This window comes from Tricharina praecox (genome assembly GCF_024521635.1).
Source record: "Tricharina praecox strain CBS 144465 chromosome Unknown BZA05scaffold_3, whole genome shotgun sequence".
NCBI lineage: Eukaryota > Fungi > Ascomycota > Pezizomycetes > Pezizales > Pyronemataceae > Tricharina > Tricharina praecox.
Window position 1 is genome coordinate 70,882 of NW_026250405.1, and position 22,915 is coordinate 93,796.

The 22,915-nt window shown below is 55.1% G+C and overlaps 7 protein-coding genes across 7 annotated transcripts; 4 read left to right on the plus strand and 3 right to left on the minus strand.

Moving 5' to 3' along the window:
• Positions 1 to 1,234: 1,234 nt before the first annotated feature.
• On the plus strand, positions 1,235 to 2,201 carry BZA05DRAFT_459805 (uncharacterized protein; the record flags this gene model as incomplete). The annotated part of the gene is made up of 3 exons (XM_051487647.1): positions 1,235 to 1,480; positions 1,627 to 1,656; positions 1,945 to 2,201. The coding sequence occupies 3 exons, from the start codon at positions 1,235 to 1,237 to the stop codon at positions 2,098 to 2,100; spliced, it is 432 nt and encodes a 143-aa protein (XP_051342781.1). The 3' UTR covers positions 2,101 to 2,201.
• Positions 2,202 to 3,538: 1,337 nt separating this feature from the next.
• On the plus strand, positions 3,539 to 4,401 carry BZA05DRAFT_415538 (uncharacterized protein; the record flags this gene model as incomplete). The annotated part of the gene is made up of 2 exons (XM_051485314.1): positions 3,539 to 3,921; positions 3,978 to 4,401. The coding sequence occupies 2 exons, from the start codon at positions 3,539 to 3,541 to the stop codon at positions 4,399 to 4,401; spliced, it is 807 nt and encodes a 268-aa protein (XP_051342782.1).
• A 2,155-nt stretch (positions 4,402 to 6,556) lies between these two features.
• Positions 6,557 to 8,158, minus strand: BZA05DRAFT_332165 (uncharacterized protein; the record flags this gene model as incomplete). Its single annotated transcript, XM_051480632.1, has 2 exons — positions 6,557 to 6,904; positions 6,956 to 8,158. Coding segments are annotated over 2 exons (1,551 nt in total), but the record flags the coding sequence as incomplete, so codon positions are not given.
• Positions 8,159 to 9,133: 975 nt separating this feature from the next.
• On the plus strand, positions 9,134 to 9,495 carry BZA05DRAFT_332121 (Tim10/DDP family zinc finger-domain-containing protein; the record flags this gene model as incomplete). Its single annotated transcript, XM_051480628.1, has 2 exons — positions 9,134 to 9,352; positions 9,421 to 9,495. 2 exons carry the CDS (start codon positions 9,134 to 9,136, stop codon positions 9,493 to 9,495), a joined length of 294 nt encoding a protein of 97 aa, XP_051342784.1.
• A 434-nt stretch (positions 9,496 to 9,929) lies between these two features.
• On the minus strand, positions 9,930 to 12,545 carry BZA05DRAFT_332263 (uncharacterized protein; the record flags this gene model as incomplete). The annotated part of the gene is made up of 2 exons (XM_051480640.1): positions 9,930 to 12,317; positions 12,402 to 12,545. The coding sequence occupies 2 exons, from the start codon at positions 12,543 to 12,545 to the stop codon at positions 9,930 to 9,932; spliced, it is 2,532 nt and encodes an 843-aa protein (XP_051342785.1).
• Positions 12,546 to 14,408: 1,863 nt separating this feature from the next.
• On the plus strand, positions 14,409 to 17,900 carry BZA05DRAFT_459823 (uncharacterized protein; the record flags this gene model as incomplete). The annotated part of the gene is made up of 3 exons (XM_051487648.1): positions 14,409 to 14,498; positions 14,572 to 15,102; positions 15,156 to 17,900. 3 exons carry the CDS (start codon positions 14,409 to 14,411, stop codon positions 17,898 to 17,900), a joined length of 3,366 nt encoding a protein of 1,121 aa, XP_051342786.1.
• Positions 17,901 to 19,910: 2,010 nt separating this feature from the next.
• Positions 19,911 to 22,579, minus strand: BZA05DRAFT_332317 (heterokaryon incompatibility protein Het-C-domain-containing protein; the record flags this gene model as incomplete). The annotated part of the gene is made up of 5 exons (XM_051480641.1): positions 19,911 to 21,613; positions 21,682 to 21,813; positions 21,894 to 22,140; positions 22,213 to 22,412; positions 22,462 to 22,579. Coding segments are annotated over 5 exons (2,400 nt in total), but the record flags the coding sequence as incomplete, so codon positions are not given.
• Positions 22,580 to 22,915: the final 336 nt, after the last annotated feature.

The window sequence follows — 22,915 nt, forward strand, 5'->3', positions numbered from 1 at the left end:
CAATTGACTTTCTCAATTTCCACCCGAAACCAGATCGAAAATGCGGGCTATCTTGTTGCACTTGCATGGATTATGGCTCGCAAAAAGGCAGTTTTCTCTTTCTCTTTGTTGCCTATCCTATCCCCCCCACCTCCCCCCACCTCCCCCCACCACAAAAAAGGTCGCATGGCCTTAGAGTACGCAACACAATGTGTCAAAGAAGAAGAAACGTTTTAACTAACGGGGAAAGCAGAACCCTGGGGCCTGGGACAAAAACAAAAATTTCTGGCTTTGCACGTGCGATGGTTTTCCGGCCTCCCAACCAACCTACTGGTAAGTAGGAAGGTAGCAGGGCCTACCATCCACCGTCCCAAAATCCGGCCTTGGAAAGACCTGATCAGATCCGCGTCAGCTCGCGCGTCATGTGGAGTCGTGGAGTCGTGGGATGTTCGGGCCATTCGCACAAAGGCGGATGGATGATCTGTGCCAATCTTGTATGTACATCTAGCCTACGGCGATGTATCCGGACGGACATGCTGAGTCCACCGAGATGGGATGGGCCAACTGCAGCCCAGTCCAGCAAGGCTTCGAAGTTCGGAGTTCATGTCGCAGACATGCGCGATTTCCCTGTATATCTGTCCGTCTGTCCATCCGCCGCATCAGCACCAGCATCACAAAAACAGGGAGCCCGCCCGAATCTCGATGCATGCATGCTGGCTCTCCGCACCGCAGATCTAAAAGAAGTCTATTTTTTTCCTGCTGGAAGGAAATTGATCTGTGCGGCCCCATGAAACACCCAGACTACTTGGTTACCCCTTCCTAGATCCTGCCTTCCTTCCTTCGGACTCTGTCTTGATTGATTGATTGATCATGGGATCGGGGGACGGGGAGGGGCCAGAACAGGGATACGGCCTACGGGCCTACGGCTGGCAGGGTTTTCGTAAGATGCGAGTAACGAAGTGGTGCATGTGGTAGCACTCGGCGGCCCATGAACGAGCAACCCAGTTCCTGCTGGATGGGCTTGGCCGGGTCTTTGATAGTTACTTATCTTTCAATAGTAAGTCTCAAGAAGCGTACCTATGTTTCAGATGGGTGGACAGTGACCGATAGCAAGCGAGAATCGAGATAGATAGCTAGCAAAAGCCGTTCGCAACCCACGTCTCTACGGTTTACCTAGTAGTGTACACCGCTGCCCGTGCCTGCCTGTGCCTGCCTGCGCCTGCCTGCGCCTGCCTGTGCCTGCCCTGCGTCCCTGATGTCCCTGATGTCCCTGATATCCCTGGTGTCCCTGGTGTCCCTGATATCCCTAGTGTCCCTGGTGTCCCTGATGTCCCTGGCCCTGGTGACCCCGGCGTCCCTGCCGTCCCTTGCATGCGCCAAGTTCAATCATATCATCAGACCTCTTCTTGATCAGATCAGCCCCAGATCAGGAACGACAAACGACGAACGAACGATTGGAACGTCGAACGATGGGTTTTTGTCGGTTGCCGGATGGGGATCGGTGGGTTGGGCCCCGGACGTAGTGGAATGTAGGATCCCCCTACCTACCTTACTCGGGGGCACTGGGGCGCTGGGGGGGCCAACACTTCTTGCTTTCTGGAAGGAAGCTTCACTGATCCATGGTCCACGCTTGGCTGGACTGCCTAGTATCTACTACCACCACCACCACCACCGTCTGTAAGTTCTACCCCTTCGCCGGCCAGCGAAGCACCGAGATCTACTTACCTACCCAATTGCCCCTAACGACAAGAACTAAGAGAACCAAGCATTCCGCAGATATGTATCCCGCTCCTATGCATCCCTTTCCAGGGTTAGTCGAGGCCCGAAATAATTATTGTTGTTAGTGTTTGCGCGGCTCAGGGCTGCAATAGCAATAGCGTCCTGGGATTTTGGCATAGGTAGATAGATGTATAACAGGCTAGTTAGTGAAGTGCATTGCTTTGCTTCTATGTATAATGTATGTAGTGCAATTATGGGAGGAAAGCACTCCGGCGCACTGGCTACAGCTTTCGGATCCAGATCCGGATCCGGGTTCTGGACACAGAGATCCAGATAGGAACTCCAGCCACCGATGGTTTGCTTCGAGGCATGATCATCTCAGTCTTAACTCTTGAGTCTTGATTCTTGGCCTGGAGGCTTGACCTGGTGGGCGACGGGCGACGGGCGGCACGGACATGGCATGTCATGTACACATCATGATCATCACTGATTAGGATTCAGGCGTTGGTTACGTACATAAGGTAGCACCCTGTTTGCAGTGGACTGTGTGCAGTGTCCGACGAGACCCCGTGACAATGATCGCCATCAAACTTCAGAGACAGAAAGCAAGTGCTCACCACCGCCGCTAGCTGGTGAGAGTTTCTTCAAAAAACACTGCTGTGGCCTGATTACGCGGAATGATGGTTCTTTGCGCAGTGCTCTCCGTAGTACGTACTAACCACTGATACCGGGCGACGGGCTTAGAGAGAAATCGACTTGAATGAGTGAGCGAGAGCCCGTGAGTGGGTTCGAAACCCAACCTTTGATGTACCTACGTCGGAGACCTAGGCAGTGGGCAACCGTGCGGATGTTTTTTTGTATCTGTTTTTTATGGTTCATCGGTGGTCAGTATGTATTCAGCCGGTCCTGGAACTTTTCCCGGCCCCCACTGAGCACCCGGCTGAAGACTGAAGTGCGCGGCCCGACATAGGTTTCATTTTCTGCCTACTATGTACGGTGCGGTACCCGCCAACCAGTCGTGCGGGTGCATAAAATATAGTAACAGACACACTACAATTTTGTAGATATCTAGATGGGATGGGATGGGCTGTCAAATGACGGCCTGTGACTGTGACTATGACGCTATAAAGGCTCTGGGTTCAACCCGGGTGAAGGGCCTTCGGATGAAATTCAGCTCTTAGGGTTTCCAAGCCATCCGAAGGGGTGGGGATGGTTTTTGGTTTTGTATTGTTTTGACGTGACCGAGGGACTCGGGAGCGCTAATTCTAAAGATATTACTCGGTAGTAGCTACTGTATCATGTGACATGCCCGTACGCTGCCCGATGTGGAGTCGAGATTCTATACGGTGAACTTCATCTTCATCGACAGAGAGAGAAGAGAGGAAGCAGGACGTACGGTGGGAACCCAGAGTTCCTTTGATTTCATCACGAGCGGAGTAGAAGAATCATGGGATTCATGGCAGCAGGATCGGCCGTGATTTCGCCTAGTGTCACAGCACGGCGGTCAACAATCATGGGCGATGATTCGTAGGGGATTATACTCCGCTGGGTACTTCGGTCATCGCCCTGTCAATGGGAACTTTAGATGTTGTTCCATCTCGAATTCCAAAGAGAGAATCAAGGCATTGTATCGGATTCCAAGCGAAATGTCTGATATTGACTGTCGAGTGATCCATAATGACCCATTCGACGCGAACCAACGCGTCTCCCCGCTAACTATAGTAGCGCAAGTCACGTCTTCCACGGTTCCACCCTTTACCGTGCACGCCCACTCACTCCCCACCACATCACACGCACTCACTCCACCCACCACCTACACCCACGCACTCACTCCACCCCAATGTCCGCCCCCATCGCCCTCACCGCCTCCCTCCCCCGCCCTGCCGTAAAGGCAAAAGCGCACAAACTCTACAACCTAATCCTCCCGATCTCCCTCTCGACGGGTCTTGTACTTCTCGGGTACAAAAAGCGCGGCTTCGGGATCGGCAAGTACAACGGTTTCGGCGGGAAAGTTGAGGCTGGGGAGACGCTAGCGGGCTCTGCAGCGCGCGAGCTGCACGAGGAGAGCGGTATCGTGTGCTCAGAGGAGCAGCTGGCGCATCATGCCGTGCTGCTGCTCGAGACTGTGGCGGAGGGTAAGGAGGCGGAGATGGAGATGGTGAAGGAGAAGGTGCTCGAGATTCATGTTTTCGTGTGTACCCAGTGGGAGGGTGAGGTGGAAGAGTGAGTATGCCGCACTGTTAAGAAGGAAGGTGGGGGCAGGGGGTTGACAAGAGCAGGACGGACGAGATGCGCCCGCAGTGGTTCGCGCCGGAGGACCTGCCGCTCGATGATATGTGGGAGGAAACACGCATCTGGATGCTCACGGCGCTGGGTATGTACCTCTCCGTTCCTGCGTCTGCCGCTGCCGCCACCGCGAACTCGTCGTCGTGCGGGGCCGGCCCCGGTGCCTTCAATCCTCCTCCTCCGACGACGACGATGACGACGACCCACCCGGATAGGAAGTGGTTTATACACTACGTGGACTTCCATGGCGGAGTGAATGCGCAGACTGGAGAGTGGGATCCGTGGCATGGCATGGGGAAGAGTGTTTGGAAGTGGTTTGATACGCCGCTGGTGGACTGGTCGAGGGAGGAGGTGGTGGCTTGGGTGGAGGGGGTTAGGAATGGCGGGGAAGGGAAGGCGGAGCAGGTGGAAGCCTGAGTGGATTTGTTGGGGGAAGTGAGGCGAAGGGGCGATGTAGGGAATCGAAGATATCCTTTTTTGCGTCGCTGCCTGAAGATTCAACGGATGGGCCTCCGGGACCTGCGCACAACAAGTCGGGAGTCATCAAGCTGGCCGCTCTACTCGTCCAGTTCGCCGTCCAGCTCCCCGCACTCATGGGTTTGTCGGTCCGTATCGGAAACAGTCTACAGTTCGTATAGACGGATGCCATCCGACCTTCATAGGGCATCGCAATTACTCTGGATTGATATTTTCTCGCTACGGCCGCTTCAATATCGACATCTCCGACTGCGTTACCAGATCTGGGGACGTGTACGGTGCACGCATGAAGTAGGCACTATATCGATATATTTCCCACCGCTGGTACTGCTGCCTAAGTACGCGAGCTGGGACCGTTCGCTTGTCTCCCTGGGCCAATCCCCCGCTGCGATCTTGCGACGTTGCTGCCTATTCACGTTGCGTTCAAGGCCGCGAAGGCTGTGTTTCCGACGTGTTTCCGATGTGTCTCGACGTGTCATACATCACATCATACATAGCCTCGACGCTCGCGTAAATCCTCCACGCAGGGCCCGTGCACACTACACAGCCCTATACATCCCTATCGATAAACAACTTTAAACGGACTCCGGATGACTCCGGATCCATGCGTGGGGTAAACAGTCAGCTTGAGGGTTCCCGGCCGAGGCGCTTGAGGGATTCGAGAGACCTGAGGAATGGTGCCATGGCGGGAGCTTCAGTAGTGGATCTCGTCCCGAGTCCCGAGTCCTCGCTAGTTACCGCCGCCATAGCAGTGGCTTCTCATGACCTCATCCGATCTGCCTAGTACCTACACCTGCAAGGGAACCCGCAAAGCCGCGGGGAAGCCAGTTAGCTGTTATGTACAAACCTTGAAGGTCTCGAGCCTCAGAAGGCTACCCCCGCGTCCACCGAGCCTCGAACTCGCACTCGAACTCATACTCGAACTCGATCTGGTGCAAATCGGCTGCTTGAAACAGTTCCTCCAGAACGGACCGGCTTAAATAACCGAATGCTGGGTCTAATCCATGATCCAATCCTTGTTTCATACCCGCATCACATCTCGCAAAGTCGCAATGGGAGGAGGAGACCCAGAGTGCCAGACCCGAGCCCACGATTTATTTTGGGAGATCTCCATTCTCTTGTGCATCCACATGCACATCCACATGCACATCCACATCCCGGCCCAACTTTTCCACCCGCGGTGGACGACCACGTCACGCATTGGATCACAACACCACAACACCACAACTTGACGGCAGAGTGTGTAGATAGATTGCCTGCAGCTGGAGTTCCGTGAACAGGTTGTGGTACTGTGGTAGCCCCATTGAGGTGAGGCCACCACTACCACTGCTACTACCATTGGTAGTGCGGAGAGATAGAGTACGTAGGTGGGTAGGTGGGTAGGTGGGTACACACTTCGCTGTTGTCCGAACAAAACCCCGTCCTCCCCTCCCCCTCCCGTCCCTCCCCCTCCCCAGGCTGTTCATTCGAGCATATCCCAATCCTCCTCCTCCTCCTCCTCTCCCCTGACCCACGCCCACCGCCCACCGCCCTCTCGCACAAGCACAACCCACAATGCCGCACCCAATCTACTACCCGCCCACGCCGCCGCCCCGCTCGCCATCCTCCACACACTCCACGCACTCCACCAGCAGCAGCGTCTCACCAACCTCGCCCACCCCAATCCACATCAACAAGACAGTTGCGATCACGGTGTCGGTATCGGTGTCGTCGCCGACCTCGGCCGGTGCACAACATGCACAGAATATGAAGACGTCGTGCTACAGCTCTGCACCCCCGCCGCCGCCCCTGGAGCCGTATCCCAAAAATGTCCGTCCCCCGACTATCGGGATGAGGTTCTATGAGGACTTTGAGCTCTATCCGCCGCCGTCCCCGTAGGAGGGGGGTAGGGTGCGTTTTCTTTTGTTGCGTGGGCTTGGACTGGACTGGACTGGGACTTGGGATTATGGGGGTTTCTTTTCTTTCTTTCTTTCTTGCTTGGACGTCGGATGCGGGGTGCGGTTTCACTCATGTACTTGTGTATCTATTCATTGTATTTATTTCCCTGCGATTGAGCGAATAGCGGTATCGTCATCTACAAGACCGTCGCGCGTGCTCACTTCTCGCTCCTCCCGTCCTTCAGACTCTCCGCCAGCTCCCTAACCATCTGCAGCACATCATCACCGTCCTGCGTGTCCAATCCCTTCTGTTCCGCCATGCGCTTTTTCATCTCCTGCTCCCGCTCCCTCCTCTTCCCCGCGCCGCCGCCGCCGCCGCCAAGCGGCTTCTTACTCCCCTGCAGCGCCGCCCCCCGCAGCCCGCCGAACGCCATCACGTCCGTAATCTTCTCCTGCCCGCTAAACAGCATGATGAGCCGGTCGATGCCCATGCCCCAGCCCGCCGTCGGCGGTAGTCCCCACTCCAGCGCTTCGCAGTACTTCTCGTCGAGGTCCATGACGTCCTCCTCCTCCTGCTCCGCGTCCTGCTGCTTCCCCTCCTCCTCCCCCTTCTTCACCCCCTCTGCGCCCTTCTTGACACCCCCTGCCTCCCCCGCCTGCCGTACGAGCTTCCGCCTCTGCTCCCACGGCGAATTCTCCTCCTCGTAGGCATTAACCAGCTCCCACTCCTTAACAAACAGTTCGACACGGACAGAGACGCGTCTTCCGCCCCTGACCCTTGACTTCGCGAGCGGCGCCATGCACTCGGGATGATGAATGATCCACGTGGGGTTATAGCACAGCGGCTCGATAAACGCACTTGCAAGCTTATCGAGGATCTTCGCCGGCGAGGCGGTGGGGTTGGTGGGCACGCCATGGCGCGCCGCGAGCGCGTGCAGGTCCGCCGCGACGGCCTTATCCGCGCGCCCGTCGAGGACGGGCAGGGGTTCTCCGAGCGCGGTCTCAAGCGTGGGGATAAATTCCAGCCGCGGGAAGGACTTAGCGAAGGCGTTTGCGAGGTCGGGGTCGAGGGGGGGGAGGGAGGCGCAAGCCGCGCCCGGAGCGGTGAGTTGTCGTGTCAGTCGCTCGAGCGACGCGAGGAGCTCCTCCGTCAAAGTTATCACGTCGTCCAGACGACCGAAGCTGATGTAGAGCTCGCAGGTCGTGAACTCGGGGTTGTGGGTGGAGTCCACGCCTTCGTTGCGGAATTGCGGGCCGAGCTCGAAGACGCGGTCGAGTCCGCCGATTAGCAGGCGCTTTAGCCAGAGTTCGGGCGCGATGCGGAGGGCGAGGGGTTGGTGTGTGGAGGACGCGGTTGTTAGGAAGGGTTTGGCGATCGCGCCGCCAGCCGAGTAGGATAAGATCGGGGTTTGGACCTCGGTGAAGTCCTGCGAGGTCAGGTGCTTGCGCACCTGCTGGATGATGCGGGAGCGGAGCTTGAGGGTGTGAGCGGGCTGCGGGTGGACGAGGAGGTCGAGGTGGCGGTTCTGCTTGAGTTTTTCGGGGTTATCGAGGGAGTCCGGGAGCTGGTGGAGGCAAGGTGCGAGGAGGCGGGGGAGGGACGTGGCGTAGATGGAGAGCTCGCCGGTGTCGCTGCGGCCGGGGAAGCCGGTGATCGAGACGATGTCGCCGATGCGCAGCGAGGTGTTGCCGTCGTAGAAGTCTTCGCGCTCGCCGCCGACGCGCGCGTGGCTCGCCACGCACTGGATCTTGCGCTGGTCCCGCACAATGTCGTAGAATATCAGCTTCGACGAGACATCGCGGTACGAGCGTATTCGGCCTTAGGCGGTAAAACCATCACAGTAGAACGTCTCAGCTTATGGCCACCGGCACATTACCCATGCTTCTTTTATTGGCTAATGCTACGACTAATGGTACACATCCCATTAACGCACCTCGAATCGTCACCTTCTCGCTCTCAAGCTTCTCTCCGGCCTTGAGCATCTTATCGTAGCGCTCCACGAACGTCTTGTGCCCGTACACCCGCCCGTCGACCGCGGGGTTGAGGGCGAGCAGCGGGTACTCCTCGCCGTTTCGCACCAGCAGTGCCTCGCGCCGCGAGTCGGGCTCTAGCTGTTCCCGCCGGCTGGCCTTTGGTGTTTTGACGTCGCTGTAGCATCGCTGCCGCGCGGCGAAGAGGTGCGATGATATTGGTGCTCGTAGCGGCCGCACGGCGAGGCGCCGGAGAAGTGGGCATATGGCTGACATGATTCCTGCCGGTTGCAACCCGTCAATCAGCACGTGTCCCCCCCACCACCTTGATAAGAAGTCGCGGATGAAAGAAGCATTGTCGTCGAGGGGGATCAGAGAGAAGATTTGGCGGTTGTAGTCGTGGGCCCGGCGCTCCGGAGAGCCCGGGCCTCATACAGATATCCGATAACTGTTTCTCATCACGTCCGGATGAGAGGAGAGGAGGGGGGAGGGTGGGGGAGGCAGTTGAGCATATATACCTGTGATGTATTAGCACTCGCAGCACCATTCACATCCCGCAATCGCTGGTCTTCTATGTGTGGTAGTGGTTCGCGGTGCGTCGAGCTGTCGTGCGTGGTGTAGAAAGAGAGTGCGAGAGCCCCTTCCCCAAAAAGAAAATTTATCGGCAGCCTATCTAATCCGCCCGCCGTCGCATCCATCCACGCCAAGCAACCGACCACTCGCCTGCAACCCAACTCCAACGTCACCCACTCTCCGCCACCCCGCCGCCTACCCTCCACCACCCCACCGACTCTCCACCATCCTCCACCCACACAACAGCAACCATGTCCTTCCTAGGCTTCAGCGGCGCGCAGCCGTCATCGGCGCAAAAGATCGCGGCGGCAGAACAGGAGCTGGAGATGATCACCGACATGTTCAACCGGCTGTCGAATTCGTGCACCAAGAAGTGCATTCCCACCGACTACCGCGAGGGCGAGCTCAACAAGGGCGAGAGCGTGTGTCTCGACCGGTGTGTCAGCAAGTTCTTCGAGATCAACGTCAAGGTATGCTACCTATCCGAGGGTGGGTGTGGTGGTGGGGGAGGCGGAGGCTGATGCAGCAGGATGGATAGGTCTCGGAGCAGATGCAGAATCTCCAGGCGTCGAAGGGCGGTTCCGGAGGTGGATTTGGCGGGTTCGGACAATAGAGAGACAATGTTTTCCAATTTGATGCGGGGGGGGATTTGCTGTGCTGTACCATTTACAACGACCGGATAGGTTCAGACATCGGGGGGAAGATTACGGATTGTCTGATTGTACATTATTACTACCACAATGACCACCGTACAAATGGTTTATGTGCGGAGTCTATATTCGGAAACATCTAAAGAAAGGAAAGGAAAAAAAGAAAGCGAATGAACACACGAAGAGGAAATCTGCAGTCAATCCAACCGCATGTAACCCCCGCCGCTATGCTGCAGGTATGTAAAGTCGATAAAGATAAAGCATTGCGCCACCAATGCAAACAAGAAGCAAGACGCAGGAGTGGGATAAAAACCACGAACAAGAACAAGAAGAAACTCAACGCCGTCTCGATGCAGGATGCTGAAAAGAAATCACCCAGGTGCGAGCTTGCGGCCCATCACCTCCCCAAAATCCACGCAAACAACCCCTTCTTCACCCTCTTTCCCTCGTCGCCATCATCGTCCCCAAGGATCTTGACCTCGGCCTCGATCTCGTGCACAAACTTTGCAAGATTGGCCACCGACTCTTCCAGGTCCAGCAATTTGCTCTGCACCACCTCCATCTCGTACTTCATCCGTGCTCCCAGAACCTCCGCCTCCCGAATGTTCTCACGGACCTTCTCCCGTTCGGCGTCGATGCCCAAACGTCCTTCCCTCTCAGCGACACCCACAACCGTACACTTGTTCTCGACCATGGAATTGAGATGTCGCATGTTCCCATCCAGAGTGTTGAGTGAATGCTGCAGCCGCGAGATTTGTCGTCCACTCCACTCGGCGATATCGGTACCGGCCACGTGTAAGGGATCCGTAAGAAGTTCGGGATCGGGAGGAGAAAAGGGTAGGTCCCAATTTAGAACCGCTTCAGATGCAATCGAAAACGATAGCCGACCCGAATAGAACGCTTCATGATGTCGCTTCCGGCCTTGTGAATCGCTGAATGACTTCCGGCGTGTGCAGCTCCGCGTCCTATTCCGGTCCATTGTAGACGAGACTCGTTCCGTCGGGGCGGGCTTATTAGAAGAACTTCTTGCGGTATCGCCGGCGGCAGTTGATAGCACCATCGAGGGATCCTCGTTCCACGGTCCACCGATATTAAGGAGCGATGCAGACGGGCTTGCAGTTTTGGCAGTTGCAGAACTCTCCAGCTGGTGTACCTTCGCGTCATTCATGGCCACTCTGGGGCTAGGTGGTGCAGTGCTAGCCCTTCCGTCTCCCTTAACGGAGCCCGCACTACTTGCCGGCGGAGGGAAAAGACGGCTTTGTTGGTGATGATTGATGATGGGCGAAACGGGCGCCGACGTTTCCTCCTCGGCACACATTTCTTTCGTTTGCGATCTCTGATGGCCACGGCCTCGCACTTTGTCGGCTCCAGCACTGATGCCAGATGCGACATCCTTCATCCGACCGCTGACGGACTTGAAAACCGCCTTCCGTAGGTCAGACACTGTTGCTTCTCTCGTGGTGTCCGTCGCAGCGAAGGTGCTACCAGAACCTGTATTCATAAGGTGATGTCCCGTAGGTGTACTCAAACTAGAGACCGACGGTGTTTCGCTAGGCTCTGGAGTCCCACTCCTGAAATTCTGCAACATTCCGGATGCGGCGGTGACCGGTTCGTCATCACCACTCAACGATCCTGTAGGTCGTCCATCTACGCTGTTCCTTCGAGAGGGCGAGGTGGAGTGTGTGCCGCCGGACGGAAACGATGCGGTCTTGCGAGGCTTCCCCTGCCAGAGAAACTTGCAGCTCTCCCCCGAGATATGGCGCACGAACCGTTCGACATCCATCGTTTCGACTGCCGTGACATCAGTCGACCCGGAACTGCCCACTGCGCGCGCAGAGAGATCTGCAACTGTCGATTTGATGGCTCTGGGAACGGCAAATATGTCGGCGCTACTAGGCCCGGACTTTGTCGTGCTATTGTGTAGGCGTTCTATTACATTGCGGTCAATGTAACCAGTCCGTTCCAAACGATGCTGGCGCTGGAAATATGCGACTGCCTTCTCGAGTGCCGGAAGATCGAATGCATCCTTCGGCACCGGTGCTCCGTAGAGACTCAGCCTATTGCGCGCGCCCAGCAGCATTCCGAGCAATGCAGCAACCGTAGAAGGGCCCAGTGTTCCATCATTCGGTTCTGCGTTGTAGAACTCCGTACCGAACTCAGCCCACCAATCCCTAATCCCCTTCTCCGTGACATCGCAGAGCAAACCATCGGCATACATGGAGTTTTGCTTGAGCTTTCCGAATGCCATCAACGCAAGCTGGCATAATCGCACGAGCTCGACAACAGCAGTGTAGAAGTGAAGACGATCGCTCGTCCGGTATAGTTGGTGAAACTTTGTCTGACTTGCGTCGGTCGGCATCGTCAGCGTCAGCGCGCTGCGGCCCGAACATCCCATGCGCTTCAGATCCTCGTTGACGATGAAATCAAGCCTGTGCGACTTGACGTCACCCCCGGGCACGTGTACCACCGTCAGGGCGGACGGGAAGCTTGACAGGTTCGTAACCATCATGGTCCCCAACTCCGTTTCTTTGGGACGAGCGTATAGGTTCACGGCTTCGAAGTAGATGGACAGCTTCGGCGACCATAGCTTTTCGTACTTCGGGATGCGCAGGACGGAGATGGTGATGCGGTGGGAGCTGTCGCCCGTGTAGGTGCAGATCACGAACGTAGGGTGACTACGCGAGCAGGCCCACTGTTCAACGAGGTAGATTTCGTAGCCGTAGAGCTCGCGCTGCCGATGTACGACGGATACGAAGGGATCGTCCTCAAGGTAGCGAGAGGCTGCCTACGAACACCGTCATTAGGGAGGAAAGGGCCTCAGTTGGCGCGAGCGCCTTGGGGGGCGGGGGAGGGCCAGAGGGATAGCTACCGGGTCGCAGAACACGTAGTCCTCCGTCTCAATCGGTGCTGTAGCTCCCGAAGACGGCGGCGACAATTCCGACGCGTGCTCGCCATGGTGCGGAGGTGCCAGGATATAGGCGTGGGCGTGAACTGGGCCCGCGACGGAAGGCATGCGCGAGTGGGAAGCTGAGCTCAGGCTAGCAGTTGCGAACGAGGAGGTAACGGAAGCGGGCATCGCCAGCCAAGCTCTGACTTCACCGGGGCAGCTGGCAAGACGGTATTCGTGTAGGCCGGAGCGTCAGCGAGATATTTCCCCCTCCTACGGTGGTAGATCGGTGAAGGTTAAAGACGAGTTTGTTTGTAGGGGGAGGGGGTTATGCTTGTCGGTGGAGAATTGTTGGATGGGGGTTGACTGGATTGGAGTTCAGTTTCTAGAATCGATCTAGCGGCCACAGAGAGTCGGCTCGTGTCGCCCGGGGTGCCACTACTACCGGTACTCTCTATATCGACGGTTAGAGTCTAGACGCGACAGACGAGAATTCCCAGCCCTACCTGGAGACAGTCTTTGCACTTTGCAAGAAAAGAAAGGCAATCAAGCGAGTGAGTGCCGAGTGGAGATGGGTGAGCAAGTATTCATCGTGTGCTTTTTGTCTCCCTTCATGGGGCTACATAGTATTTTAGGCATTAGTTAACTGTTTGCTAGCGAAGGCATATGACCGACCCATGGCCACGGCGCAGATTTGCATGTGAAACAGTCAGACGAGGAAGAGGAAGAAGGCCAAGTGGAAGGGTTGCCTTGTGTCTTGCACTAGCTCTATCCTGTGCGCAATAGAGGCCGTGGACGCAGACATGCCATCGGTCTCGATGCTTGTGCCTGGCGGCCAACTGCACCGGTACTTCCTGCAGAAAACTACCCAGCCCGACCCCCCGAGCCCATTTTCCACCGTCCGAAGGTAGCACTTCCACCACAAACTTTGGCAACGGCGATGGCATGGAGGTCTCTGCCGCTGATACCCGATATACAATCGCCGCTATCTTCTAGGCTCTCTGGTGCACCTACAACGTTCTTCACAGCTTGTCCGGTCCGGTCCATGGAGTCGAAGGCCGAACCACGTGACGATAGCTGAGATTCGGAGTTGGTATCCTGGGTTATGCGGCCACTGAGTGTATGTATTCCGCAGGCAGTCCTGTCTTCCGGAAGGATTCAACAACCTTCTGTATACTCGTACTAACTGTTCAAATAAGGAGCACATGCCCAACGTACATCATTGTCTCGTTGCCTGTGCCACCAACACCCAAAGGTCAATCCAGCAGGAATACTCGGGAATACATGCCAATGGAAACCCCTCTCTAAACAGACCTCTACCATCACAGGGCCCACGCCAAGCCCTTCGTCAATTCGTCCCAGTCCATCATCCCCCAGAACCTTCCTCGTCTCCCTGAAACTAGTACAACACCTTCTAGCAATTAAAACCGACCGAGTGATATTTACAGGGGTCGACACGCATCTATGGCTCGAACCCCACCTCACAACACCACGGCAATCACATATAGTAAATTTATACTTTACTTGTACAAAATGTAAATCTGATTATTTTCGTATATCCTCCGCACGGAAGTGGTGCTCTTGCCCCGTTTGTTATTTTCAAGTATGAGGAGGACATCTCACTAAGCTAAAACCGCTCGCACACGTCCGTACCACCACAAGACCAGGCGGCCAAAGGAGAGCGGCCAAAAGAGGGCGACCCTTCCCATGGACCACCCTTCCCCCCGCTTCGGCCCTTAACAGCTGCTCTAACTATAATTTGTTGCAACACCTCCACTTGTTATCCCCCTCTCCTCTTCCGGTAGCAACCGGCCACCTTCCTTTCCCATCCCCTTTGGCAGCTCCCCATATCCTCCTCGACTCTCCAGTCATCCACTCGCTTTCAATTGTCTACTACCCTCCTAATCTTTTTGGCTTCTTGAAAGAACCCTCCATTACTTAATTCCTCTACAGTCACCTCCATAATACTCATCATCCACTGCCGTCATCATGGACGGTAGCACTACTCGCGACACGGGACAGCTCGCTCTGTCTTCAGCTGGTGATATGCTGGACCAGAACTCTTCCAGTGGCAAGAAAGTACGTCGATTGATGCAGGACTCGGTGGACGGTGATTTATTGGGGGTTGAGAGGTTACTAACGGGCAGCACAGATCCAGACCCCGCTTGACAGGATGCAATGGATCCAAAAATTCTCCGAGATCGATCAGACGCTCAAGTCTACTGGTCCCCCAACGATGTCGAACGCAGTCCGCATCAACGAGATGTTCGGTATTCTGAGAGGGATGTGTGAGGGTGAGCACGTTATCGAGAGTCTTGTGCCGTTCGAAGAAGAATACCTCCGGTTGCACGAGGCATTCAAGGCAAGGGCCCGGGCTCGTGCGCACTCCCGTACTATCTCGTCTAGCACCATTGGAGAGCAGGTCATCAGTCACTTGTTGCTCGAGAAGCTCGATGACTCTCTTGCATCCCTCAGCGTTGAAGATACACCTCCGAAGATTGAAGATACACCTCCGAAGATTGAAGATACACCTCCGAAGATTCAAGATACACCTCCGAAGATTGACGAGACTCGTGCCGGTGCGGAGGCCGCACTGACAGCAAAGGCCAAACGTAGATTGCCTCCCAGTGGATTGCCCCGAATGATCCAGCCTATCGGACAGCAGACCCATCTTCTGTACAAGGTCACTATCCCCCGGCTCTACATTCCGCTTACCCAAACTGACACATCGTGTAGAAAAACCTCGACCTCTTGGACGAGGAAAACCAGTTTCGAGCCTCCAGCCCTGCTATCACTGTTACCGGTCCACGGAGCCGTGATCAGAACGCCTCACGAGTTATCACGCCGTTCTCCTCACGTATTCCGCGTTATGGACCTTCCCCAGCGTCTGGAAGCTCTCTGGCCCCTACCGCTCACGTCGAAACATCGGACCAGCACCTGAAGCCAACAAACCCAGCTTCTGCAACTAATATCACACCACCTTTGGAGCCGGAGACAAAGTCCAGTCCTCTGCTTACTCCTAGAGTTCCCTCGCCGTTTAGAACAGGACCTGGCAAGACTACACATAAGCCTAGGGTTATCTCTAGCACGGCTCCTAGACAGAACCGTACCGCCATGTTGCGTGCCCAAAACGTCAAGGCGGAACATACTGATATCAGCCTTGCAAGGAGGAAAGGCAAGATCGAATCCCCTGCGGTCAAAAAAGCCAAGGAAGGCGCCAATACCAACCTCGGTCCCCAGACGGCGAGAAAGAAGAAGACCGGCTTTGAAGATGACGATCCCTTTCTGGATGCACCCGGACAGCGAAGCCCTATTCCCCCACGATTTGCCGAGGCTCTTGCCGCACAGAACGGCGTGCCCGCCGTCAACGACCCCAAGACAGGCGAGCCAAAGCCGCTTGTGCCAGAGCTACCCCAGTCGCTCAGCAAGATTAGCATCGCGAGCAGCCTTATCTCGACTCCGGGAAAATATCCGATCGGTTTCAACATCGACGAAGAGAACGCCCATCTTTTCCAGAGGTCGATGACAGGAGACACGAATAAGACGGTTGGCACGATGAGCACTACTGATTCCTTTGCGATCGCCCAGACTGCTCAGATGCTAGAGGGTGTTCAGCGTGAGGGAGGCGCGCTTCCTGATGGAATCTCCGGGGACAGACTGGTCAAGCTCGGAAAACGTCCATCTAAGCCGAGGCCCACCTCCTTTTCCGGCAGTCCATCCAAGCCCACTGCTTTCCAACATCGCAGGAGTACTTCGGCCGATAGCAAGAGCTCCAAGCTGGGTCGCCCAGACCCGCACAAGAGGGGTAGTCTTTTACCGGTCAAGGAAATTGTGGATACTTCGGTGAAGAGTGGCAAAAAACCGGTCGTGGCTGCGCGCCCTACCACTGCGGAGATGTCTTTCATTAGAAAAGAGCAGGCTGCCCTCACCAATATACAGCTACAGCAGAAGTCCAATATTCAAAACTGGACCGGAACCCTCGATCAAGCCACGGAGACCCAGATGAAGAGTAGTAAGGGTGGACCCATTGCAGTTCCCAACGACGCCTCAGCCCGTCCGAGTGACCGTGATCAACAGAGGTTGCAGAAGCCGGTTGGATTTGAGTCCAAGTTGAAGCGCACCTCACTTCCTCGCGGAACCGCTAGCTCTGCGGCAAAGAAAACCTCGAACACTTCGACGTCCGTCAACCCTACTAAGGGTTCGATCCGCCAGAGACCTACCAATGGCGTAACGCCCGAGATAACCAATAAGGGTACTGGACACGTTAGAGTTGGCGTCAGAGTCAACAGGAGATCATCCAATACTCCAGCCGGAAAGGCTAGGGCCTCCCCGGGATCTCGTCGACCAACCAACATGCCTATTGCGAAGCCTCCGGTTCTAGGCAATAAGAGCATTAACATCAAGAGCCCTGTTCAGCAGACCCCTACTACTCTCAAGAGGGATGCCAACGTCACTGGTCGCGGGCTTCCGCCTGGCTTCTCTGGTCCCAGTAGGAAGGAGAACCAGGGTGCGCAAGGAAAGCTTTCTACGGCGGTTCCGAGCATCACCCCAAGGCTGGGTCAGAAGAGCAGTACCCCCAAGCTCAGTCCCGACAATACCTTCCTTAGGAATAGTCCAGGCAGCAGTATCCCCAGGCGTAGTCCCCAACCTTTGGCAGATATTTCGGGCATAGGAGCCTCCAAGAATCCGAGAGTCAATACGACTACCAGCGCCAATCGCAAGTGGTTGGGTTTGAAGAAGGTGCCAAAGTTGGGTCCTACGACGCCCTGTACTCCCTACGAGAAGATCCCTGCCTTTTATACGGCCACGGACAAGGAGAATGTGGACCCCTTGAAGCACCAAATCCCCGCTTCCGCCGAGCAGGGCACCAAGTCCAAGAAGCGTCTAGGAGTCATCAATTGGTTCCGCGATAACCGTGCCAGCCGCCAGAGTGGAGACAACCGCAACAGTACTCAGTCTCGCCTATCTGGAAAGAGCTTCCCTAAATTTGGAAAATTCTGCGCTACAGGATCTGCCTCTGGTAGAAAGAGCCCGGAACATGGCGTCCCAGATGCTTCCAACCCGGAGTTCAACATCACCCAGGAGCAGGTGGACACACTCAAGAACCGCTTGTCAGCAAACTATCTCAGCCCCCAGAACACCGTCGGAGGTCAGTACTTCTCCAAGAATGTGCCGACGATCGACGAATCCCCCACTCGCGACGAGAAAGAAGGAAACCCCATCAAGGTGTGCATAGAACTCATTACCTCTGCGTCAGTGGAAAAGAACCCTGTGGTCAAGGAACACCTCTTCATGTTGTCTCAGGTCATGGTCACCGCGGTCACCATGAGCAGGGATGCCCAGTGCGCCAGCCAGAAGGCGAAAGTTGCCAGCGACGAGGCGCAGTTGGCGACCGCCAAGGTCTTTGTCAAGCTTCATTCAGTCGTCGAAATGCTCCAGGACTGGAAGAAAACCGGTCACGTACCTCCGACCACCATTTAGTTGCATCCTACGGTCCTACCAGCGACAAAAAAGGTTCATTGAACCAGGGGATGCGCTTTTTGGCATATTCCTTTTTTTCCTTCATTCTTTTCAGCTTGTCCCCTTGGGATCTCATTCATTCTTTCCTTTCCTTCTCGTTTTCTCATTCCTTCTGATTTTCTCTTTCCCAAAAGTTTCCTCAAACGTTCCCCCAAAAGTTCTACATGCGGCAGCACATTCGTTGACAGGAGGTTAGAGTACAAAAAAAATGGCGTGTCACAAATGGAGCTGTCGCTTTCCTTTCGTAATTCATTCATTCCCCTTCCCTTACCTTCTTTTACCATATCGTTTTCCTTTTCCTTTTTCCTTTTTCCTTTTGCTTTTACGACTACGACAACGGCGGTTACAGATATCCTCTTCTTTTACGGGCATGTAACATCACATCACTCTTTTACGGGGGCTTGAGGTTTTGTTCTTGTGTATAGAATTGGATTGGATTGGATGGGGCTGGGTGGTGGGCACTGGGCGTTCTGTTCTGTTTTGTATGGTTTGTTTGGTTTGGTTTGGTTGGCTTTGGGCAGGCTGTACTGTAACTACATAACTTCTTACCTACATAATTAACTCTACAGAAGAAAAAAAGTGTTGTCTGAAGGTGTGATCATTGGTGTGATCATTGATGTGATGTAGTGTGCTGAGGGTAGTGGTAATAACAATTTCGGGAATCGGCATTGACCGGACTGCTATCTACTATGTTGAGTAGATATAGGGAGGGGAGCGCAGGATCACCAGACAAACGCTCGGACCGGCCTACATAAAAAACTGGGTTTTGTGTAACCCAGCTCGTGCGATGTGGGTGATGTCGAGTCAGATATTGTGCATCAATTCAAGACGCGGAGCACAACGTACCTACTTTAGTATCTACCATGGATAGTAAAGCGGTGGTAACAGCACCATAGACTCGGTAAAGGTCACAATGAACTATCTACAGGATTATATCATATTAGTAGGTAGGTGTTGACAGTGTTGCACGTGACGATGTACGTGGAGCCGTTAGAATTCATCAAGAACAGAATAGGTAGAATCAGTAAGAGAAGCCATACGAGCCACGATAACGTGATTCAATTGACTTGCCAAAGAAAGAAAAGAAAGAAAAGAAATTGAACACGGATACAGAAAAACTCGTTAAAGCCTCCAAAGAGAGAAAAAGAAAAAACCCTTCGAACAAGACGATGACTGAGCAAAGAAGAAAGGAAAGAATTAGTACTTGTACTTCTTCTTATCCTTCTTCTTCTTGTAGTCGCCGTCTTCATCCTCGTCCTCGGATCCTCCTCCTCCATACTTCTTCTCGGACTTCTCCTTGTACTTCTTGTCCTTCTTTTTGTACCCGTGCTCCTCCTCGTCCTCGCCGCCAGAGTAATCCTTCTCCTTGTACTTCTTCTCTTTCTCCTTCTTCTTGCCGCGGTCCTCGTCATCGCCCTCGTCATCCTCATCGTCGTACTTTTTCTCCTTCTTCTTCTCCTTCTTCTTGCCCCACTCCTCATCGTCGTCTTCTCCGTCACCGTCCTCGTCCTTAAACTTCTTCTTCTTCTCCTTCTTCTCCTTCTTTTTCTTTCCGTACTCTTCGTCTTCATCCTCATCACCATCGTCGTCGTAAGACTTCTTCTTATCTTTCTTTTCCTTTTTCTTCTTTTCGTACCCCTCATCCTCGTCTTCGTCCTCAGGCCTATACTCCCTATCACCAGACTCATACTTCTTCCCCTTCTTCCCCTTCTCCTTCTCCTTCTTCTTGTCCTTGGACTTCTTACCATCCTCCTCCTCCTCCTCCTCCTCGTCGTTCTTCTCGTCGCCACCCTTCTTCTTCTTCTTGTCTTTCTTCTTCTTGTCCTCCTTCTCACGCAACACGTTAGACGATGAACCATGGCCATAACCCGGGGAATGTGCAGAATAGGGGTGAGAGTGGGAGAGGAAGGTAGAGGGAGGAGAAGAGTATTTATGAGTAGTACCTCGTCGGCCATAGCCCCCTTCGTTCCCGCCGCCGCCGTAATCCTGCCGCTCACCGCCGTAAGAATACTCGACGTCGCGGCCCCGCCCGCCATCGCGCCCATCAGAGTACTGCTGCTGCTGCCCGTATAAGCGCTCCGGCTGCTCGTAGGAACGCTCCGGTTGCTCGTAAGATCGCTCCGGCCGCATGTAGCCATCTTGCCGTCCGCTGTCGTCGTATTCCCATGAGGGCTGGTCACTGGGCTCGTATTCCCGTCTGCTTTCGTACCGTGTTTCTTCTTCTGGCTCGCGCCCACTTTCGCGGTAGCGTTCAGTGGTGCGTGAGTACTCGGGGGTTTCATACGACTCACGTGTAGAGTAGGAGGAGCGCTCGTCACCACCACCGTATGACGATGTCTGTTCATAGCTGGAGTACTCCTGCCGGGAGGAGGAGTAGGACTCTTGGTGGGAGGAGTAGGACTCTGAGCGGGATTGTCCGCCGCCGCTGCCGCCGCCACTGCCGCTCTCGCCGAGGCGCTGGCTGATTGCGCCGCCGAGAAGGCTGCCAAGCATGCCGCCGAGTCCACTGTCACCGCCCTTCTTGCCGCCGCTGAGTGCGTTCTCCAGAGCCATGCCGACAGATTCGCCGACGGCTCCACCGATGTCACCGCCTCGGTTCTTAGGCTTGCTGCGGTGGATGGGTGCACCGCATCCGTGGCCGGAGTCGTGAGCTCCCGCCTTGTGGTTCTTTCCCTGCTGAACACCGTCGCGTGACAGATGAGCGCGCAGATCCTCCTGCTGGTGCGAATCCTTAGAGCTCCACCATTCCTCGACAACCGCGAACATCATCTGGCGTCCCTCAACACCAGGACGTCCGTCCTCGCCGTTGCGGAAAGCGGGATGGTGGAAGACACCGCCGATGATCTCGTCACAGACCTGGTTGGGGTCAATTCCTTCGTCGTCCCAGGCATTCATGAGAAGGGGAACGGCGAATTTAAGGACTGCCGAGGCGACCTTTCCGGCTGGCTCGTTGAGGAGGTTGGTGAAGTGATCCTTAGACAGCATGGAGTGGGTGGGGTTGCTGGAGTTGTCGTCATCAAACACGATGTGCTGCTGGGCCTCCGAGGAGGCAATAACTTCACTGCTACCGGTCTTCAGCTCGTTGCTGGCTTGCTTGATGACTGGTAGGATATAAGGCGCCAACAGGCAGAAGACAAAGACAGAGACAGCTTCGGCAAGCTTCTCCATGACCATGTCCAATCCGACGCTCTCGAGGGCTTGGTTAATGCTGCGCATCAACTCGTCGTGGAACTCAAGGAAGGGATATATGTCCTTTCCGAGCTGCTTGGCGTCCTGCGAGAGGCCAAAGGGCGAGCCGTTCTCGGTAGCCTCCTTCTGGGCATCAGACTTCTGCTTGAGCTCAGAAGTCTTGCTGTCGATGTCGTCCTTTCCGCCGATGTTGAGCTTGCTCATCAGATCGCGAATAATGGACTGCTCGTCATCGCTCTGTCCAGTCTGCTGGGCCTCGGAGATGGTGTGTTCGAGCTGTGAAATCTCGCTCTGCAATGCCTTGTCGTTGACCTCGCCCAAAACCGAGTGCAAGAAGTCGACACCACCGAAAGTACCAGTAACAAGAGGCCAGATTTCTCTGCCCTGAACGTTGACCATGGTGTTGGCACCCACGTGAGGGAAGACGTCGTACTCTCCTAGCTCGATGAGCGCGAGCTCGGTGTAATTGGAGTGGGCGCTGAAATCTGTCACATCGTCAGCATACGTCTACGTAGGGGGGGGGGGGGGGGGGGGGGAGGATATAGATATATACCCTCAATACAATGCAGTCCGGTTCCCATCAATCGAAAAGCCTCAAAGAGGTCTTCTTCCCTACCATTCCGAGCGTACTGGCGTCCTAGCGCGATGGACCGCGAAAACAGAGACCTCAACATCTGGGCTGCAACTACATTAGTATGTCCTCCCTCGAACCCTCCAACCCATTCGCAGCAAAAAAAAACTCACCACTAGTAACCATGTCTTCACCGTTCGAGAGCCGTCTGCCCTCGGTTGCGATGTAGTTCTTCAGTCCGGTCTCGGGATCGATAGCAAGCTCCACTTCCTCGTCAACGGGCCCGCGGAGAGCTGAGTGCATATCCCTGGCATCGTTGTTGTCGTTGTAGTCCTTGGGGTTATCGATATGCTCTTCGGGGCGGTAACATCCCAAGCGCTCAGCAGTAACCTCGAACTCGCGGGTCGCGTATCCGAAAGTCATAAACGACAGAACCCAGAGCTATGTACCCCACCATTAGCATCCCAACCCCACCAACCCCACCAACCCCGGACACAAGAAAGAAGAACGTACAAGAATCCGCACAGTCTCGGCCTCGACGTACTTGAGCGCACCGGTGTCGATGGCCTGAGAGTAGTCGCGCAGCCAGTTTCCGAAGTAAATTCGCTTCACGTCCATGTTGCTGAATTTGCGTCGTTGACCGCCGGCAGCGCCGGCCGCCAGGAAGAGCTGCAGAAGCGTGTCCTCGAGATCACCATGGCGCCAGTTTTGACCTGGATGAATCAGTACCAGAAAGACGAGGAGGGGTATGATGGTACGTACCCTCGATCTTGGAGATACTGGCGATGTTGCCGGCACCAAAGGCGGCAGCTGGGGTACAGTAGAGTGCTAGGCATAAAAGCAGCACAGGGAAGAGTGTAGTATGGGATGTAAGCCCCATGATGAATTAAGTTGTGTTGCTTCTCTGTGTGTGTGGATGAATCTGTCTGTGTGTGTATGGGAGTACGATGCAAAGGGAGTTGATGGTGATGAATATGGGGAGGAGAGGGATGGGAATGGAGAAGGAGATAGATGGAGATGGAGGAAAGGGGGATGGGAGCTATCTATCCTCTGCTCCACTCTACTTTTCCCAAGCACGCAGCGACTCGAGCCAGCAAGAGAGCATCTCTGCTAAGTGCTAAGTGCTTCCGTTCCCTGGCCGATTTCCCTCGACTGCGTGTAGAAGCGGGGGGCTCGCAAAGAAAGAGGGGCAATCGATCGTTGCTCTCAGATGCGC